The sequence below is a fragment of the Poecile atricapillus genome, chromosome 1, assembly GCF_030490865.1.
Source record: "Poecile atricapillus isolate bPoeAtr1 chromosome 1, bPoeAtr1.hap1, whole genome shotgun sequence".
NCBI classification, from domain to species: Eukaryota; Metazoa; Chordata; class Aves; order Passeriformes; family Paridae; genus Poecile; species Poecile atricapillus.
Window position 1 is genome coordinate 61,075,593 of NC_081249.1, and position 19,621 is coordinate 61,095,213.

Consider the following 19,621-nt stretch of genomic DNA (forward strand, 5'->3'; position numbering starts at 1 on the left):
ATTGAGAACCTTGTAACATTAAATGCTTGCTAGTTGCTTATTTATTCATTAGCAACAGCTAGGAGTTATCCAAGAAGCCCTAAGAGGGGTTTTTACAACAGAAGCATCTTTCCTACCCCAAGGCAGGATGTAAGTACCAAGAGCAGGGAAAACAAAGGAGGCTGCTAAAGGCCACCCCTCTCCCTCTGGTACCAGCAGCATCCTGCAAAAGGACAAACTCACCTCAATTGCATCAGGCAACCAATAAACCTACTTGTATGTTTAGAAAGAAGAACTGACCTAGAAAGGCCTACACTGTAACCTGACATGCAACTAAGAATTTGAAAAATACATAAGCAGGGAGAACAGAAAAATCCAGCTACTGAAATTATTTCTTTTTATCTCACTGGTACAGTGACCACTTCATTCTGTACAGTTGAGTAATTCTTTGCAGCTATCTACCTACATGCACTCCTATCATCAATATAGTTATTTTGTGCTGCAAATAAGAATTCTTTCCTGTTTCCACAGGATTTTAAGCTCACTTTCAAATATTTTACTAAATAGGCATATAATTGGAAAATTTCAGAAAATTTAAACTTAAACAGAAATTAAAATTAAATTTAAACAGACGCTTTTGAAGCCTTAACATTGAAGGCACTTTCTTCTTTTACAGGCCTCTTGGATGTTTGCCAATGAGGCTATAATGCCAGTGCTATAGCATCCAAAATGCTATTTTGAGCCATTGCTGTGCTGACCATTACATTTTTCAAGCACAAGAACAGCTTCCTGAAAAGAAATAATTGTGAATAAGTGTTTTTGTTCTTAATGAAACCACAAATATCTTGCTTCTACTTACACAACATCTTAATTTCTGGTCCATGCTTTGACAGAGTAGGGCAAACTTTAAAGGTGCAACAACCTCTTTTTTTTTTCCCTGTAGGTCTCCACAAGATCTTGGGGCAATGAGCTCTACAGACAAAATCTTAATATTAGCCAAGGCAATTTTACCCGTGGCCTCTTGTTCCCAAATTGTTTGAGGGAACATAGGCACACACAGCCTAGATTATAATATAAGCTAGTCCTCATTTATAATTCAAAGCACAAAGAAAAAGTGAATGTGCCATCACAGCTTTAAGGCTCCTTATGAGTCAGTCTCAATCAAAAGTCTGATGTAGGTTTATCATTCAACTTCAGAGATTTACTCCTTGGTTTAGGTATTTCTTGATTGTTTCATTTTGAATTCCAAAAGATCATGTAGATTATCTTTTGTCATTTAAGAAAAATACACAACTCTATTTTGAGATGTTGTAGGACAGGCCTCAGCAACAGCAGCTTCTTGTTTTCAAAGAAATTATAGTACCTTCTTAATTTACAAGATGGACATTCTGTGCTTTTTATCTGTCCAAAACCAAATGACCCTTCTGGCACATTTGACAAGAGATCTGAACTCTCAAACATACTAATTCACCATAGTGATAGTGGGTGAGAAAATCCTCAGGAAGGCAAAAATGACTGGGGTAGGACACTCCACTGAACCTGGAGAATATATGAGTGATGTAAGAAAAGGAAAGCCAGTGACCCTGACATTGGCTCCACTTCGTACAGACACCAAATGTTTGGAGCAAGAAAACCTGGTCTACAAGGACAATACAAAGGCCTTCTGGTTCAGAAAGAATTTCTCAGAAGACTTTCCGAGAATACAAAGTGAAAATAATACAAATGGAGGTCTCACAATCTGACGAGGAATTAGCAGTGCACCTACTTTAGATAATCCCACATACCATTCTTTTCCTTACTCCCTTTTATTGCTTCTACTCTTCACACTCAACAGAAGGGTCGCTTTCCTGAACCCAAGTATTTACTACTTATCAGCAGTCTTCAAGTAAAGAACAGCAGATGCTGAACCAAACTGAACAAAATGGAAAAAGCACACAACACAAAGCTGAAGCAGAAGAACTCTAAGACATCATCCCAGGCTTAAAAATGGGATGCATTAGTTCATGCAGCATAACCTAGCTCGGCAAGTTTTGTATTTTGCCAAGATTATCAGGAAAGAAGCAGAACAAGGTTCTGAAGCCTGTACTTCAGCAAGTAAGCAGAGCCATGTAATGAAGTTAAAATACCAACAGCTCACACCAAGCAAAGAAAATACATAAAATCTTGCAATACAATTTGTACATACAAAACATACTAACCTAGGAAACCTACAATTAACATCAAACAATTGCTTCTATTGCTTATAAATCTGTATTGTCTTGGCCTCAACAGTTAAGCATTGATTAAAGCAGTCACTTTCAAGGACATATGGCATCCCTACAAAACTGTCATACCAGCCAGACTCCACAAAACCCACTCCAACTGGCCAAATGCTTCTCCACTAGCCACTTCTCCCTATGGCAGTGGGCCTCCAGCCATGAACTATTAAGGTAATATATTCTTCCACCCCCTCCCAAGAAATTATACTGAAGGTAACAGACACACATACATTTCTACACACCTTTCTTCTAGGTAAGGGTTCAAAAGGTTTTAGTAGGTAAAGACTTGGAATCCATACCAGCAAAGTGCTTCAAAAGGCAAACCTCAATCCAGGATTTCCAAGTCCTTCACCTCATAGGGTTCTTATTGAGCCTTCTCTTCAGCACATCTTTTTTCTATTATCAGTTACTCAGTTGGGTGAATTAACTTTATCATCCTTCAAGAAAAATCTATCCGCCAAGTCAACAGCATCCACAGTGACATTTCTGGTGTTCATTGCTATGTTTCAAACACACCTTCTATTCAGTTTTCATTTTCAAAACAGCCAGAAGCAAAACATTCTAATTTTCATGTCTCCTATCTGTGCCATCTTCATCAAATCCACATCAATACTTAGAGAAAAAACTGCTTACTTCACCAGAAAAAAATGCACATCTCTTCAGACACAGTATTTCAAACCATTTCTTACCAGTTTGAGATTAAAAACAACCCTTGTTTACCACTTAAGAACAATCTCACAGAAACTAGTCACATTCACTGACAGACACTATAATTAAAGAGTATTCAGACATGGCTGGATCTTCTTTCATGAAGAAAAAAGGCTACTTTCCCAGCAATTATTTTTGGTACAGTTTTCTTGTGGTCACATTAGGAAGATGAGAATACCAATGATAGTTACTTCTTTTAACTCATATTTCTGAAAGAAAATGAAAATCTTTCCAGCAATCTCATGATTTCTGAAATGGCTTTGTTTCTAAATCTTGCCTCTTCATCAGAAGCAGACAACATAAATCAGTCGTGAAAAACTTGTAACAGATGAGGAAAAAAAAATTTTAAAAAGGGTTACCCATATGCTTGAACAATTCTGTAATGAAACAAACCATTTTAACAACATCACTTTAAACGCACACCTTGGGTTAGAGTATATAACTCAAGTTATAAAATGCTACAAAAATATTTGTTTCATTTAATGATTTTTCATATTGTAATTAAATTTTTTGAAAATGGTATCCAGAACAGAAGTTTTTAGTAAAAAATGCATTAAGAATTTCTAGCATGTAATTTACAGAAACCCTACGTATTCATATTACAATCTGCTACAGACAACCAAAACTTGTATTTGACCAACTGTGAGCACAGACCTCACACTGCCAAGGTGCACACAGCTACATGGCAATATCATTTGATGAATACAGTATGTGTGACTCTAGCAATCACAGTAACAAAAGCACAAGATTTGCCTGCACTCCCAAAGGCTACAGACTTAATCCAGAGCAACCTGACAGCAACTTCAAGAAAGGATTTTTAAAGAGTAAATTCACAAAATCACAGGATTTTAAAGCCAAACTAGAAGGATAGATGTCAGGGATTTAGGTAATTGCATGGCTCTTATATTGATCTGACTTATCTTCTGGCTAACATGTTACATAAACTTCATCATTTAACAAAAAGATATCCCAGGGCTTGGGTGCATTTTTGTTCTTTATTGTTGCTCTTGCAATATAAAATATTAATATAAAAACAATTAGAACATTTTAGATGGCTACAAAATGTACATGTTTTGAAACCATTAAGAATGGTTTAGCCTATTATGTTCAGAGCTTGGAATAGGAGGAAACTTCTTTAAAATAAAATTTGGAAAAAGAAAAAAAAAAAACTGAACAGATTTCCTTAAACATCTCTCCAGATAAAAAGTATTAAGAAGGAGGCATGCTTAAATATATAAGTATCAAGACAAGCCTCTATCTGAAAATACGTATGAACACTCCATACAATTTCAATGTCCTTTATGAAATTCTTTGGAGAACTTTTTCAGAGAAAATATTTTTATTCAGTAACTTCAGAGGAATTAAAAAAAACCCAACAACCTGTTCTAAATATTTTAAAAATTTGGACAGTAAACATACATAATAAAGATTCCACATTGGTTTCTGATGGTCAGACAAATGCAGGAAGTGAAGATAACTACACCTGTCTGCTATAACATGCTATATAACATTTCTTTTTCCCCTTCCACAGATCACAGTGCTCTAGAAGCTGAAGGTATCTTTATGCAAATCATTATCTTCCATTCACATGTTAAATTCCAGTGAAATAACTGGAATAATAATAATAAAAGACTGCTCAGTTTCTTCTCCACCTCCAATACTACAAAGCACTACAGATCTACACACTACAAGGGCAATTGGTGAGACCTCCTGAAGAGGCTGACCCGTGCCTCTAGCAAAATGGCAGCTCAATTTTCAGTGCAGTGCTATTCCAGAGATGATGCACTTCATTATTAACAGGGTACAACTCCACAGGAACACGGAGATTACTAATCCTGCTTTGCTGCTCTGTTTCTACATAAACCACTGAAAACATTTAGGATTTTGGCCGCTTTAAAGCATCACTTCAGAAGTTGCATGGAAATCAGACACCAAGTCCTTCGACATATTTTCTGCTCTTTGTTATAAAGCAGCAGCAAAACAGAGCACCATTTCACAACACAGCCTCTTAGCTACTATCCCACAAATAGGAAGAGGCTGTACTGCCAACAACTGCATATACTTGACTGACATACTGCACGTCTGACAGTATTTCAAAAATTGAAATGCCTTTCCCCACCAGAAAGAAGAAAACCAAAGCCAGCATCATGAACATTTCTTTCACACCTTCTACCCTCCCTTCTCTCTCTCCAATCAAATACAGGCTCAGAAACGCCTCTTTTTCACAAGCAATTACAGAACTGGAAGGACTCGTACACTTCGAAAGAAAAAAGAATAACATGGAGGCACATGCACATCCTACACCAATCCCTGAACATTTATGAGCAATTCGACATTTCACCCAATTTGGGATATTAGGCCTACTAAAGAAACACTTGGCAGTGCAATATGCTGATCCATTCTTAACATAATAACCTCATTCAGCAGATTAAAAAGGTACATTTATACCTTGAATTCATTTGGGTGCTACAGTAAATTATTTAACAAGTACTTAAAGTACGTACTCATTAACTCATGGTCCCTTTTATTTTATCTTCACTTGGTCTTACTTTGTAAGACTGCAAGAAATGAAACTGTAAAAGCAGCAATTCTTTCACCAGTAGGTTTGCTTCAGGTTGTTTTATTAAAAAAAAAAAAGCTTTATATATTCTCATATGCATACATACAGATAAGGAACATTAAGAATTTCAGACTAAAGGATTCCAAAAACAAATAAATCAAGATGTTCAGGAGACATTTCAAGTTAAGGCCAGGTCAGGATTCTTCACTGAATAGCTTAGAACATAAACAAACCATAATGCTAAATATAAACTAATTATTACCATAAAATCCTTCCTTGACAGATTTCAGAGATGCTTATAGTCTGACAGTCCTCTACTGAAAGTGACATCAAGGGAGAATTACAACTAATACCATGCACAAGTTGACACACACACAATAATCATGAAACATCCTACTTTGTTCTCCTTCCCTTTACATCCCTTTTCTATATGGCAAGCATTACAGCATGAACCCTCACAAAATCCTAAAGGGAAAGAAAAGTATTCCACTTCTGTCAGGCTCAATCTGGAAGTACAAATTAAAATGCTGTTTATAGTCCACAGACAGACTTCCTCAGAAAAATATGGAATCTTTCATATGGTACAAAAACACATTATGATATTTCAACACACATACATCCAGTAAAATTATGAAGCTTAAATAATCTTCCAGGAAATCTACAGAAGCCTTTTTTTCCTTTTGCTTATCCCAGCTCAGTGGCAATATATGCCAAACAAGTCACTCATTATTCAGATTCTGTCTGAGAAATTTTTGCTTGCTTTTCTTAAAAAGAAAATTATTTCAAAACTGCAGTCACAACAGACATCAAAGCAATCATACATGAATTACTGGGTTAATTTTTAATCACAATCTTCCTTAATAGCTGTAAGAGCACTAAATATATAGAAACACAAATTTAATACAGTTACATTCTGACTTTTTGATTTCTATAGTTTCTTATATATAAGCTGACTGCCAGTCATCATGTCTCTGTCATCTATCCATGACTGTGATGGAATTGGGTGAAATGAAGGTCAGAGGAAGCTTAAGAGGCATTTAAGTTTTCTCCCATCTTGACGGGGATTTCATCCCTCTACATTGCACAGACTTCAAAATGACTGGAGAAACATTAAGAGCTATTTCTATTACTTGTATTTGTTTACAATGATTTAAAGGAAAACACCATTTATAAACCAGCATGAGCAACACTTGATGGATACCAAATTCAGAACTTAACACTTACTCAACTAAAAAGACTACTGACTAGAAATATAAGCAGCAAAGACAATTAACACTCAGTTATTAATAACTAGGACACACAAGACAATGGATTACAAATAAAAAAGACTAACAACATCTGCAAAAAGATGATGTAACTTGCATTTGATCCACACCTTGTGATCTTACAGAAGGAATGCACCAAGTATAACACTGTGCATAAAGAAACAACCATACAGTAATAGCACTGCATGTTGAAATTATGTTACCTGTGTAACTCATCATTAAGAGCTACACTGCAGTACCGTAGGAAAAAAGAACCCTATTATTAAATGCATTAAGATGCTAAGGCTATTGTTGAATGTGTATCCACATTTTCAGCAGCTTTCAGTACTATCCCTAGTACTTAGCACAGTACTTTGACACTGTTGCTTAAACAGCAGCTGGAGAAGTTCAAAACTCAGTAACACACCAAGAAATCAGAGTCCTGAAAAATTCCTGTTGATATCCATGCTAATTAAAACAACCAAACACATACAAACGGAAAACAAACAAAAACAAAACAAGACCAAAAAATGGAAAAAAGACAAGACATACAAACAAGGCTGGAAAATACTTAAATCACACAGAAGCTCAAACAATATGCCTGGCTGAGTCATTTAACAAACTTAAGCAAAAAGTTATAAAACACTCTACAACCAACTTCCAGGTGCTATCAAATCTATACCTTACTAGAAGTACTGCCAGTATTTTTTAACTGACTGTGGTTCCATTCACCTAGTAGTAAGTTCATCTCTAAGTCCAAACTTAGAGAAAGTCCTTCTGCTGCCTGTTTTAGCAATTTATAAAATGGTACTTCTCTACACTCAAAAGAACGGATTATTCAAAAGCATGTAAAGAGATGAACAAGATATCCCTTAAATTTAATTAAAACAACTACAAAAACATTTTCTGAGAATTTTCTTGAGAAAAAAAAAAGCATTAGTGGTAGGTACATTTGTTGCTCTTTGAGGACTACAGTAAGCTCCAAAACTCTGTTAAATTTCCAAGCCATAAGGATAAACAAAACTACAGCTTACTCTGCTCTTCTAGCATATTTTCAAAATTCTACACCCATTTCAGTCTGTACAATACCTACAAGCCCCAGCAAGGAAGGCTAATTATAAGGAATAGTTTGCTTTGGTAGCTACTCTCTGTCGAACACAGAAAAGTTACTTTTACTGTTCTGGACCATCACTAACCCTGTGCTGCAAAAAGAAACAGTAACTGGGACAAGAACTTCAAGCCTGAATGCCCACAATTCTTAAATTTACATTGTCAAAGGTCATCAATATAGGAAGCCTCACCAACATTTCAAAACAGTGTAATAAACCATTAAACATGAGGGACAAACATCTAACAAAACCCAGTTGAGAAGAGTAGAAAAAAAACAACTCGGGAGTCATTGCTGGTACACAATAATGCCAAAATAATTTATAATCAAAGTAATTGTTTGCTCAAAGAAAACAGTGAAAAAGTTCACTGTGTTTTTTTTTGTTTTACCAAAATATGTTAAAGATCTTCTGCAAGTATAAAAAACTTCATAAATTTGAACAAGTTCCCATTAGTAAAGCATAACGATGTGCTTGAACATGATGAGTATCATTCTTCCTCTCTGCACAGGACCAGTAACAGAAGTCCTCATTTAGTAAGTACTAGAAAGTCACTTCGTCCATAAGGTAACCAACAGTGATAAAACACCTAAACTACCACAGGCTCTACCACTTGCATGTATGGCATCATTATAATCCCTGCCTGCCAAACGTTCATAACCTCTCAATATCTCTCTAGGGAAAGTCAGCTCCAGTGGAAGATGGAGATTTTTGCATATAACTGCAGCCACAAACCAAATCCTACTTCCAACACTCACAATGTACAATAGGTGTTTGGAGGCTTGCACAAAATGAGCTGATAAGGATTTCAACACCACTGACTGTAGCACAATTACTATCTTTGTAAGCAAATTCCAAAGGCAGACAAAGAGTTAATGTGCTCCCAGACACTAAAGCCAGAAGGATGATCAGGTGCTCCAATTTGATACCATAATTATGCTGCACTTCCATCATGCAATTCCTAAGTCTGAATGCTTTGGAACAGGCTAAAATAAATAAAGTGCTGTATCTCCAGTCACTCAGGAACTCTTTCCATCGTAGCTTTAGGCTATGGTTTCCTGTACAACCATGCTGAGAACAAACTGGTTTCTTATTTACAGTGATCATTACCATGAAATAATTCACTGAATAATCGTACCCCTAGTCCATATTAATAGCACTGCTTTTGGTGGTGTAAATGCAGTAAATAAAAAGTATAGGCCCACTTAAATAAGTTTTCAGTCATTTGTTAAAGTATAATACGTATTACACAAAGTACATTTTAGTCTCATAAATTAATCAAAAGAATAGAAAAAGAACCAGTGCATTAAGTCAATGAGAACAAAGACACACTACTCTTTTCTAGTCATTTTTATGTTTCATCTACATCACACTGCAAACCCAGATCACAAATTACTCCCAGAAAGGTCATAGCAAGAACACACTTGCTATAATTGCACTGATATTCAGGTGTGTGCAGTTTTTTCTTTAAAAGATCATAGTAGCAATACTACTGTTTACAATTAGTTGTACTTCCTAAGCTGTTATGAGACAGGCCTGAAAAGGCTTATTTACTTTATTACCATCTGTAAGACGAACAGGTTATAAGGGGTCTTTTTGTAGCACAGGTGTGCTAATCATACGCCTTTTTATTTATGCCTAAGCAAGATACATTAGCATATTGGGGGTTGCTAGGTTGGGCTGGGGTTGTTTGTATAGGTTATTTTGGAGGAGATGGTGGTGTTTGTTTTTTAATTCTTTTCCCCTCACACTCAGCTAACTTTGCTAGCTTACCACTGACAGAGTCATTACTCTGTTCCCCATTTTCTAGATCACAGTAACTCGTAAAGGCTGGAACACTTCACTACCAATCCATTTGTCAGTGGGTTTAATTTTCATTTTCAGATTAGCCTGTAAAGAATGCAAATCCTGAGACACTAACAAAGATTGTTTTTCAACATTAAATACTTTAAAATCTTGCTTTCTCATTTTCACATATGCAGATGGTTTCATATTTATGCACTGCTCCAAAGAGCAACCAAAACTGCAGTGCTAAGGAATGGTTTCTAGAAATCAGCTGAAGAGATGAATTTCTCAGCATCTGCCTGAAATGCTAAATTACTGCTTTTACAACCTGTAACCTGGTATCTGTTGGTTCTTCCTATCTTGAAAGACAGCGCAATAGCAAGCACTGCAGTAAACCTTAATTCCAAGTGTATCATGGCACACAGAAAATGCATCTGTAAAAGACGCTAGGAAAAGCTCCATCAAAAACAGTATTGCCACCCCCAGCTGGTCAGCAGACATACAAGGTGCAGACTCTAAATTCCGCATTGTTCTTTACTTAGAGCAGAACTAACAAAGTCAATTCCACGGACAACAGATCTTTTACTCCATCAGTTGAAGTGAGAAACTGGACTTGTCAGCATGACACAACAGCAAGCACATTTTCTTCATCAAAGTTCTTCTTTCTACTCACTTGATTTGCCATTAGTGAGGTTAATAATTTTTTCAAGTTCCTCAGAAAGCTCAGTTGAAGATATGAACAGATATTTTTAACAGTTCATCTCCTAGAACTCAAATCACGTGATTTTCAAAATGGTAGCAAGATTATGAAGCAAGTTTAAAATCTGTAAAACAAAAAATAACACCAAAGCCCCTAAGATGCAACAAAAAAACCCAAAATCATTATAAACCTATGCTAATCCACCAGAAATCCTTTGTTGTAAAGTATCTATTCCCTTTCTCACCAAATATAGAGCAGCAAAACTTCCAGGAAACAAAAAAGCCCGTATAAATGTTAAAAACACTTACAAAATCAAAATAAGTATGCAAAACTGCACCAAAAATATAATTGATGCATCCAGTTCTACCTTACTTCATTCACTACTGCTTACTAAAATCTGCAAAAAGTATTGAATTAGTCCATATTGTAAATGTAAAAATTTCACTTGTAAAATTGTAAAATCTCATGCTGTAAACCTGTAAAAATCTCACTCTACCTGGTCAACCTTTCCACTATGTAGCTGCATACCTGATGAACATTAATCGAGCTTCCTGACTGTACTTCACTTTACAACCTAGTACTAGTTACTACTGCTGGAGATTTCTCAAAGGCTGCTCACAAGTCTTTTGATTCTCATATTCAGCTTTCATCTTCCAGCTCCTCTACAACCTTAGCAAAAAGTAAAAACACACATCCTACACAAAAAAAAAAATTTCTAAATGGATCTTTTAATAAAAGTTTCTCTTAAAAAATAATGAGGTTGTCAGATAATAAAAAAAAACTTTAAATCTCTATGCCTGTTTTGCATTTATCATCCATCATCTTTTTCTCCTGTCTCTTCAGCTTCACTGAATGACATGCACAAACAGGTGAACAAAACTTGCACCAGCCTAAAGAATGCAAAGAATTCTACAGGAAATGTCAAGGACAGGGAGGCAGTTGTTAGTTCTCTTATCCTTCATTCACAAAATCTGCTTTTGAGTAATGGCAAACAACATTTCAGATTAAGTTATTTTTAAATTCACTTACAGCAGCCTTTGTAAATGCTGTAAAACACATTAACTTTTAAAGTCTTCACTTTACAGGTAAATTAAAAATTATGTAAGTCCATACAAAATCTCACTGCATGCCTGTACAACAAAGCATTGTCTAAAAATATGTAAAACTGATTTTGCAACACTAAGTACACAAAAAAAATCACTGTGATATAAACACGCATTCTTCCATGCTTAAATATCAAACATGTGAAAATAAAAGTTCTATAGTTCTAAAGATGAAATACTAAACTCAAAAGACCCTGTCTAAAATTAGCAAGATTTAAAAACTGTAGTGAAATAAATCAAGGTAACCACTCCAAATCCAAGAAACTATGTAAGAACTATGCACTGAGACCATACCATGGCTCAAGCTAAGGAGAAGAAAAAAAAGTATTTAACAGCCCAAAAACCGACCTGCACTTTTGTAAACCAAAAAATTAAGAGACGATGAATCTACCAACACACACAAACATCTATGGCATACTCAACAGGCTTAAGAAAGAGTAGTCATAAGAACTGTGTGTTTGGTGATTTTGTTGGGGTTTTGGGGTTTTTGTTCGGCAGTTTGATTGTTATTTTTCTAATACAAAAAGTACAAAGAGTAGTATTCATATCCTCTGTTTATTTATTAACATTTGAAAATTAATTTTCCATATGGCATTCTGCCAAGTAGCTAATTTTTAATATCTAATCTTCACTACAACTTGAAATAAAAGTCATTCATACTGGGGAAATAAAGGTTACAGTTCTCAAAGGAGATACACGCCACACTGTCTATATTTAAAAGGCCATGCCCTGATAACAGGCATAGGAAGAGCTGCAAATGGTGTTCTAAAAACTGAACAGACTTAGAGATACTGGCACGGCCTTAAACGCAGTTATATACAGGTTTAAGGAAAGCTGGGAGTTAATCTATACAAGGTATTACATGGGTCAGATGCTTTTTCAAAGGCACGCTAAATGGAATTTTACAGCTACTTCGCTGGCCCAATTATGTCATCACTCACTTCTTTTCTCCTACCTTTTCCTTTGCCAGGTTTAGAATCACTTGGGATGTATTGATAGAAATCTTCAGTGATAAATGTGTGTGCACACAAGACGGAGAGAAATGGGGATTTCAAACACACATATTTACAATACACCTGCTTCTGAAATGCTTACGTTCTTTTCCAATATACTTCACTTTACCTCCTGTAAAAGAGGGGATAATCTAACAAACCAGCAAAAAAACTAACTAGAGAGATCCCACAGCCAGAAAAGTGGGGAGACAAGCAGAGTAACAACGTATCTTGCACTGCCTTTAGTGAGTAACAAACTCTAAGGTCCAGCCCAGAATTCCAGTGAAGATGACAATAGAAGTACCCTGCCCTGAGATCCCCTGGAAGCAGAAGCAATCTCACTAGGTTTTTAATGTCACATACAAATGTACAGGGAAATGTGCTGCTGTAAATTATCCGATTGTACACAAAAATGACCTGGCCACTACTGCCATGCCAAAAAACCCAATTATTTTTGGTCTCCATTTAACAGAGTCATATCCTGCTTTGTGTAAAGAATATAAATGGTTTTCCAACTGCAGCTAAACAAAAGTGTAGTCTACCTGGAGATGACAGATTGAACAAAGACACAACGTGCATGGGAGAAGAAAGGATATGATCTTTGGCTAGCCAAACAACAGAGGAAGAAGGTATTTCTGGCTATTGTTACCCTGAGGGATTTAAACATTCTGGAAAAACTACCAATCATGTCAAACTGGCAACATATGCTCTTAAAATCAGGGTACAGACATATTCTAGGTGTCATTTTCCAAAACACTGAGTATCAATAAGATTATGATTCTCCTATTGGGCTAGGATCCCCTGAAAGCTTAGGGGGATTTTTTGGTTGATAAAAGAAAATAAAACCAAAAAACAACAACCACACAACCACAAAAAACAAGTAATACCACCAAACACCAGTGATGCCTGTGAAGAGAAGGATTAGTGTCTTGGTTTACAAAATTCAAATGAAAGAAAACCAAAAAACATTTCTGAAACGTTATGCTAGCAGCATCATGGTGACACTGTTGGCTTTAACACCTCAATCTGTCTTCTACCACCTTCATGTACCTATTGACTAGAAAAACATAATCAGAATGCAACAGTGTTGGAACTTGCCTTCTAGCACTCCTGGAAGACAAGCTGCTACTCATTATAGTTCTCTGGCATCTTAGAAAGATGTGATGAAAGACACTACAGCAGTCAACACCTTATGATCAACATAATCAGAGACTGCTGATAGAGTTAGGACTTTCAATATTAAGAAAAGAATCCAGCCTCTCCCAGCAACCCATTTTATTTTAAAAAAATAAAATAAGTAAAGTCTAGCCACTGATATTACTCCTGATTTAAGTTATGGCACCAAGAAGGTATTTAAAAAGTGCTTCACCTCCCATTGCTACGGCATTTTTCTCACCTTGTGTTTAGTGCCTTGTCTCCTCACCCTAGTCTCAGTTTTTCTAGGGTTTTTTGTCCTGCTCCACATACCCAAGATGGGAAGATTTATCTTAAAAGTTATTTCTCCCATTAACGTAGCTTCCTAGAGAGGAAGTTCTTGGGAAGAAGCAATGGTCTTCCTGGCCACTCTCAAACCTGTATCACAAAAGGTCCTCAACACATTGAGGACTTCCACACGTAATTAATATCAAACTATCATATTTTAAAACTGATGTTTTAATCAATTCAGCCTGCTCACACAACAGTCTCAACTTCTCTGCACACACTGTGAAAGAAATGAGAATATTCATATGCATGTACTGTTAAGACCAGGCAGTGGTCATTTACTTGAAAAGGTAAAGGTGAGAGAATACATGTACTTTGAACTGGTGAAAATGGGACCAAAATATGCAGTTTTCTTACCCAAACTGCACAGAATTGGTGCACCAGATTCAAAGGTTCACCACCCTTCAGCAGGCCTGTGCAGATCTCATCATGTATTAATGCTTTAAAGCAAAGCCATCAAGACCAAAAGTACCCCAGGTTCAATTCAAAGAGCCACAACAATGTTGGTGAACATCCCTTATCCCACCATACTCATTCGCCTTAAGTGTCTCTTGGCTGTCAAAGAGATTTTTAAATACACCACAGAATCACAACAGGTTCAACCTTAGTAAAGTCAATACTTTAAAAAGAGAATCTAAGGCAGGACGAAGTCTAGACTTAATCCTATAAAAAATATATACCTAATAATAAATATTAATTATTTCTGTATAATTAATCTAAACTGCAATCACCACTAGTATTTTCACACTCTACAGTATTCTTATCTTCCTCAACACAATGGGAATATACACACTGAACAGACTGTTAAGCACAGTTTATGCACACAGTAGTTTCAAACCATAATCAATACAACCCACCCTTTCAGGAGAAAAAGAAGTTCTTTAATACAATATCTGCATGTGCTGAGACCTGAGAAATAGTATTTTAATTAGACAGAAACATCACACTGCTTCATTTCACAGAATGGCTGTAACAAGACCTGCAAGTTAGTGCAAATCGAACTATCAGAGAGTCCATCTTTTAATAAAGTTACAGACAGTCTTACCTCTCATCCTCACCATCTACAAGAGGCGTTGTCAACGGCAGCACCTTCAGCGGGAAGAGGGACGCCGAGGATGGCATGTTGCTGCTACCGCCGTCTGAAGCGGCCGATGTTCCACCACCGCTCTCAACGCTGGCAGCTTGAGGTAAACCCACCAAGGAAGGTTCTGTAGGCCGTCTGCCGTCTTCGATTTGGCTTACAATGGACTGAGCTAGTGATTGTGCAGGGAACTGGGTAGAGCTTAGTGGCATCTGTTGCGGCACACTCTGTGCCACTGGCATACCTATACTTGTTGATATCAAGGGAGGCTGACTAACACTTTGAGCCAAATTGCCATTCTGCACAGCTGAAGCCTGTGCTATGCTCTGTGGCTGTCCCAAACCTACAGAAGCAGAAGGTATGCCAGGAGGCACAGCTGAACCAGCTTGACTCGGTGCAGGAACAGCACTGGCAGAGGGTATAGGGCTTACCGCAGGCAGCTGCTGGCCAGTCATCCCTTGGACTACAGATTCTACTCCTTGTGCCTGTGGCTGTACAGGTAACAAGGTGTTTTGCTGAGCAATGACCATTTGTTGAGGAAGGCCTGCAGCGCTAGCCTGCAATCCCTGCTGCATTATTCCTGTCTGCACAGGCTGCACTACTTGGGAAGATGGAGGAGCAGCCGTTGATGGCATAACTGGAGGTGGAATTTGGTTTGTAGCAGATGGTGGTTGCACCACAGCAGACACGCTTCCTTGCTGCCCAACATTTAGTATTTGACCACCGGCAGCTACACCTGGTATCGCTGCTGGAGCATGTGCAACAGGCTGAGCTGGGGCAGCAGCTGGATGTGCTTGCACTGAAGGCTGCATGCCCTGTGCCTGGGCAACAGGAACCGGTTGCCCAGCTCCTACTCCTGTAGAACTTGGTTGCATGGCAGGGGCTGGAGTCTGAAGGATCTGCTGATGTTGAATGTAGTCTGGCATAGCCCCTGTGACAGAGTTCTGGTTCACCGGCTTAACGTGACCCGCGGCCATCTGCGTAGGAACTGGCTGCTGCTGCTGTTGTCCGTACTGCAACTGCTGCTGCTGCACCACTGGCAAAGTCTGCACAGGCTGTGCTGGCTGTGAATACGGCAGCTGCTGTTGAGCCATACTCTGAAGAGCAGGTTGCTGGTGGCCCAGAGATGGGGATACACCTAGTATATTAACTGGGGCTGGCTGAACCCCAGTAACAGTGGTTAGACTGGCCTGTGCAGGAGGTTGGACCCCTGGCTTCTGCTGTGGATAGTTTCCTTCTTGAGAATGCAGCTGGACTTGTGCAAGCTGTGATTGAGAAACACTCTGTGGTATACTAGATGCTGGAATTGCTGGAGGAGCAGCGCTGCTAAAATCCATCTGCTGCGGACCCACACCTTGAAATGCTTGCTGCTGTACCACAGTAGGTGCTCCCATTTCTCCACTTCCCACACTTTCTGTATAGTGACTCAGTGTGCTTACATTGCTGCTAACAGAACTCCCACTGGTGCTCTCCCTTTCAGAAGTCACTTCAAGCGGGTTTTGTTTTATCGTCTCTACTGCTTTGTTTACTGCTACTCCCTCCGAAACTGCAACAGTGTTTTCTTTATCATAGAATTCAGTGCATGTCCATCTACCTTTTTTGAAAGGTTCAGAACTAGAATCTAATTTTACAACTCTAAACCTTGATGTGCCAGATGCAGGCTGCTGCTGGCTTGATCCCACTGCCATTCCTGCAGTTGGATTAGTAACATTGTTAATGACACTAGAGGAAGCACTCGTACCATTGCCAACACCACTCAAGATATTCACATTAGCATTGCTGCTAGTTCCAGACAAAGCATTTACATTACCAGTACTCATGATGTTGCTTAAATTGATAGTACCAAGCACATTGCTTGCCACACTAGAACTACCACCACCAATATTACTTAAGGTACTAGCTCCAGCAGCAGGACTTATACCTAAATTGCCAGGAGTACTCGTAGTGCGGATATTAGACACGGCAGATGCCGGGGAACCAGTGGATGATGCAGCAGAAACTGGTGCAGTTGATATAACACTGTCAGAGCTTCCAGTTGTTGATAGTTTTCTAAACGAAGGACTGGGTGGTGGTCCTCCAGAAATTGGGGCACTACCCACCCCAGGATGCGATGGATGATGGTGTCCATGATGGTGGTGGTGAAGATGGTGGTGATGATGAACATGATGGGGATGAACACTTCCATTGATCACAACACTCTGCTGTGGATGATGAGACAGAGGAGCATGCTGCTGAGGAAGATGAGGCTGATTTGGAGAAACAGCCCCAGGAGTCTCTGCCTCTTGGAAGTTATTTAGAGTTTCTTCAGAAGAACTCCTCTCAGGTTCTCCCAAGTCAGTGGCTCTGGATAACGACACATCCAAGATTTCTGAAGATGACAGGTCTTCAGTGTGAGACTCATCCAGGTCATCGTAGCTTTCTGTATCCTCAGCTATGCTGTTATTAGAGCTCATACTAGCTGATATTTGGGCAGGGGTCACACTGGTAATTTGAAAGCCACTTTTCTTTTTCATTTGAGCTCCAGTCTGTGCAAGGGGCTGTGGCTGGAGCTGAGACTGCGAGAGGAGGTTCAGGCTTTGTGGATGAGGGGGTGTCGGCTGTGGACCCACTGTTGAAGCTGCTGCAGGAGATGGAGGGGGCGGCTGGACCAGCAAAGGCGGCTGATAATCCTCGGCGGAGAGGGCAGCGCTCCCAACGCCGGTACCTGGTGCAGTGGGAGCAGTAACGCAGCTGCTGCCGCTGCTACTGCTGCTGCCCCTTCTAGGAAACATCGCCGGGTGCGCCATCTTCCTAGCACTAATGTCTGCGGCTGAGTCAGGCTGGTGCATTGTATCGGGTGTATTTTAAGAGTGCAATCCCCCGGTATGGAAAGAGACAGACACACACACACACACACACACACACATACACAGTTAGCTGTATGCTCAGGGCAGGGCAGACACCACCACGCACAATCCACCCCCCCACCCCCCCCCACGACTCCCGCAGCGCACGGGCTGAGGCGGCTCGGCACCGCCGCTCACCACCACCCCCCTCCCCTCCTCCTCCCCTCCGAGACAGGGAGGGGGCGAGCACCGGTCCTCCGCCGCCTCTGAATGTGACACTTTCAATCCTCCGCCATTCACTTTCTTTCTCCCTGCCACCCTTCCCCCCGCCTCCCTTTGATTTCTACCACCACCTCCCCGATCGGCCGCACCCCCCCTTCCCCAGCCCCCCGACTGCGCCTCTCCCGGGAGGGCAGTCGCCCGGCCGCCCCGGGGGCGAGCCCCTTCCTTCTCCCCGCGGAGGCTCCGCGGGGAGCCGCGGCTCGCCGGCAGCCGGCAGCACCGCCCTCCCTCCCTCCCCGCCTCGGCGGGGCGAGGGCAGCCGGCGGGCCCGCAGGGCAGCCCGGCGAGGCGGCCGGCGCCCCTCGCCATCACCGCTTCTACTAGTAGGAGGAGGAGGAAGGCGCGGATACGTACAGGACTGGCGCACAGCAGGGCGGCAGCGGCAGGCTGAGCCGGGCAGGGACATCCCCGTCAGTGGCAGCCATGGAGCTGAATCATTTTGGGTATTATAGAGACGGAATAAGGACGGAAGAAAAGCAGCAGCAGCAGCAACCCGACAAGAGAGTCCATGAAAAGGAGTGAGGGAGGAAGGGAAGAAGGGGGAGCCAGCCAGGCAGCCTCTCTCTCCTCCCTGTGTCTGGCTGTCTCTGGAGGAGGCTCCGCTCCGCACGCTCTTCCTTCCCCCTCCGCCGCCTCCTCCCCCTTTATAACAGGCGGCACCCGCTCGTCCTCCGCAGAACCGCGCCTGGAATCCGTCCTCCTCCTCCCGCGTGCGCGTCCGCCCCGTCCTTTCTTCCCTCAGGGTCTACTCCCGGCTTCCCCGCCGCCGCGGGTCTCTCCCTCCCTGTGCCTGCCCCGTCTCCTCACGGAGCGCTGGAGGAGGCGCCGCGGGGGGGAGGAGGGGAGAGCTCGCCAAAGGGGAGGGCGGGCGAGAGACAACGTAAGATGGCGGCGGCCGCTGCGCACGCGCGCCCCGCCGGCAGACATAAAGCCCGTCTGGCCGGGGCCGGCGGAAATGGGGCTCGGCTCGCGTGGCGGAAATGGCCGAGCGCCGCCGAGCCCGCGGCGGGTGGGGGTGTCCTGGCTGGGGAGGGGGCGAGGCCGCGGCCATGGCGGGCGGCCGTCCCCCCCCCACACTCCGGCCGAGATGTGTACCCGCCAGGTGCCCCCTCTCTGCCCGCAGCATGACTGTGCCTCACATGACCGCCGCCTCCCTCCCCCTCTCCTCAGCTCCGCTGCAGATTTATTCGAGTTATTCATCACCTTCTCTCTTTCCTCCCCTCCCTCGGTCCAGAATATTCCTGCCCGCTCCTTCCCCCGCGCATGGGGAGGAAAGCGGAGTGTGCGCGCATCCCGCTTGCTCGGGGCCGCCTTTCCCTTTGTGCCCGGGGCGGGCAGCTCGCCCCGGTGCCCCGCTCCATCCCATCCCCGGCGGGGGTCGCCGCCCACCCCGCAGGCGCCCTCAGCATCGCCGGTGCCGGGGCAGCGATGGCCGGAGGCCAGGGGCAGTCGATCGAATCGATCACCTGCATTCACATGCGGCGTGCCAACGCGTGTGTGTGTATGTGTGTATGTG

The 19,621-nt window shown here is 41.3% G+C and overlaps 1 protein-coding gene across 4 annotated transcripts in view; it reads right to left on the minus strand.

Moving 5' to 3' along the window:
* The window catches only part of TSC22D1 (TSC22 domain family member 1), a 92,775-nt gene extending 73,818 nt beyond the window's left edge, over positions 1-18,957 (minus strand). For 2 of the 4 annotated variants that reach the window (XR_009276883.1, XR_009276882.1), the window contains exon 1: positions 14,963-17,817. Coding sequence is in view for 2 of the 4 variants with exons in the window: in XM_058831953.1 (XP_058687936.1) it covers positions 14,963-17,826 (2,864 nt within the window). In the remaining 2 variants the exon portion in view is untranslated. Of the gene's footprint in view, positions 1-14,962; positions 17,827-18,459 lie in introns of those variants that run through there. The other 2 variants (XM_058831963.1, XM_058831953.1) reach the window with 2 other exon arrangements.
* Positions 18,958-19,621: the final 664 nt, after the last annotated feature.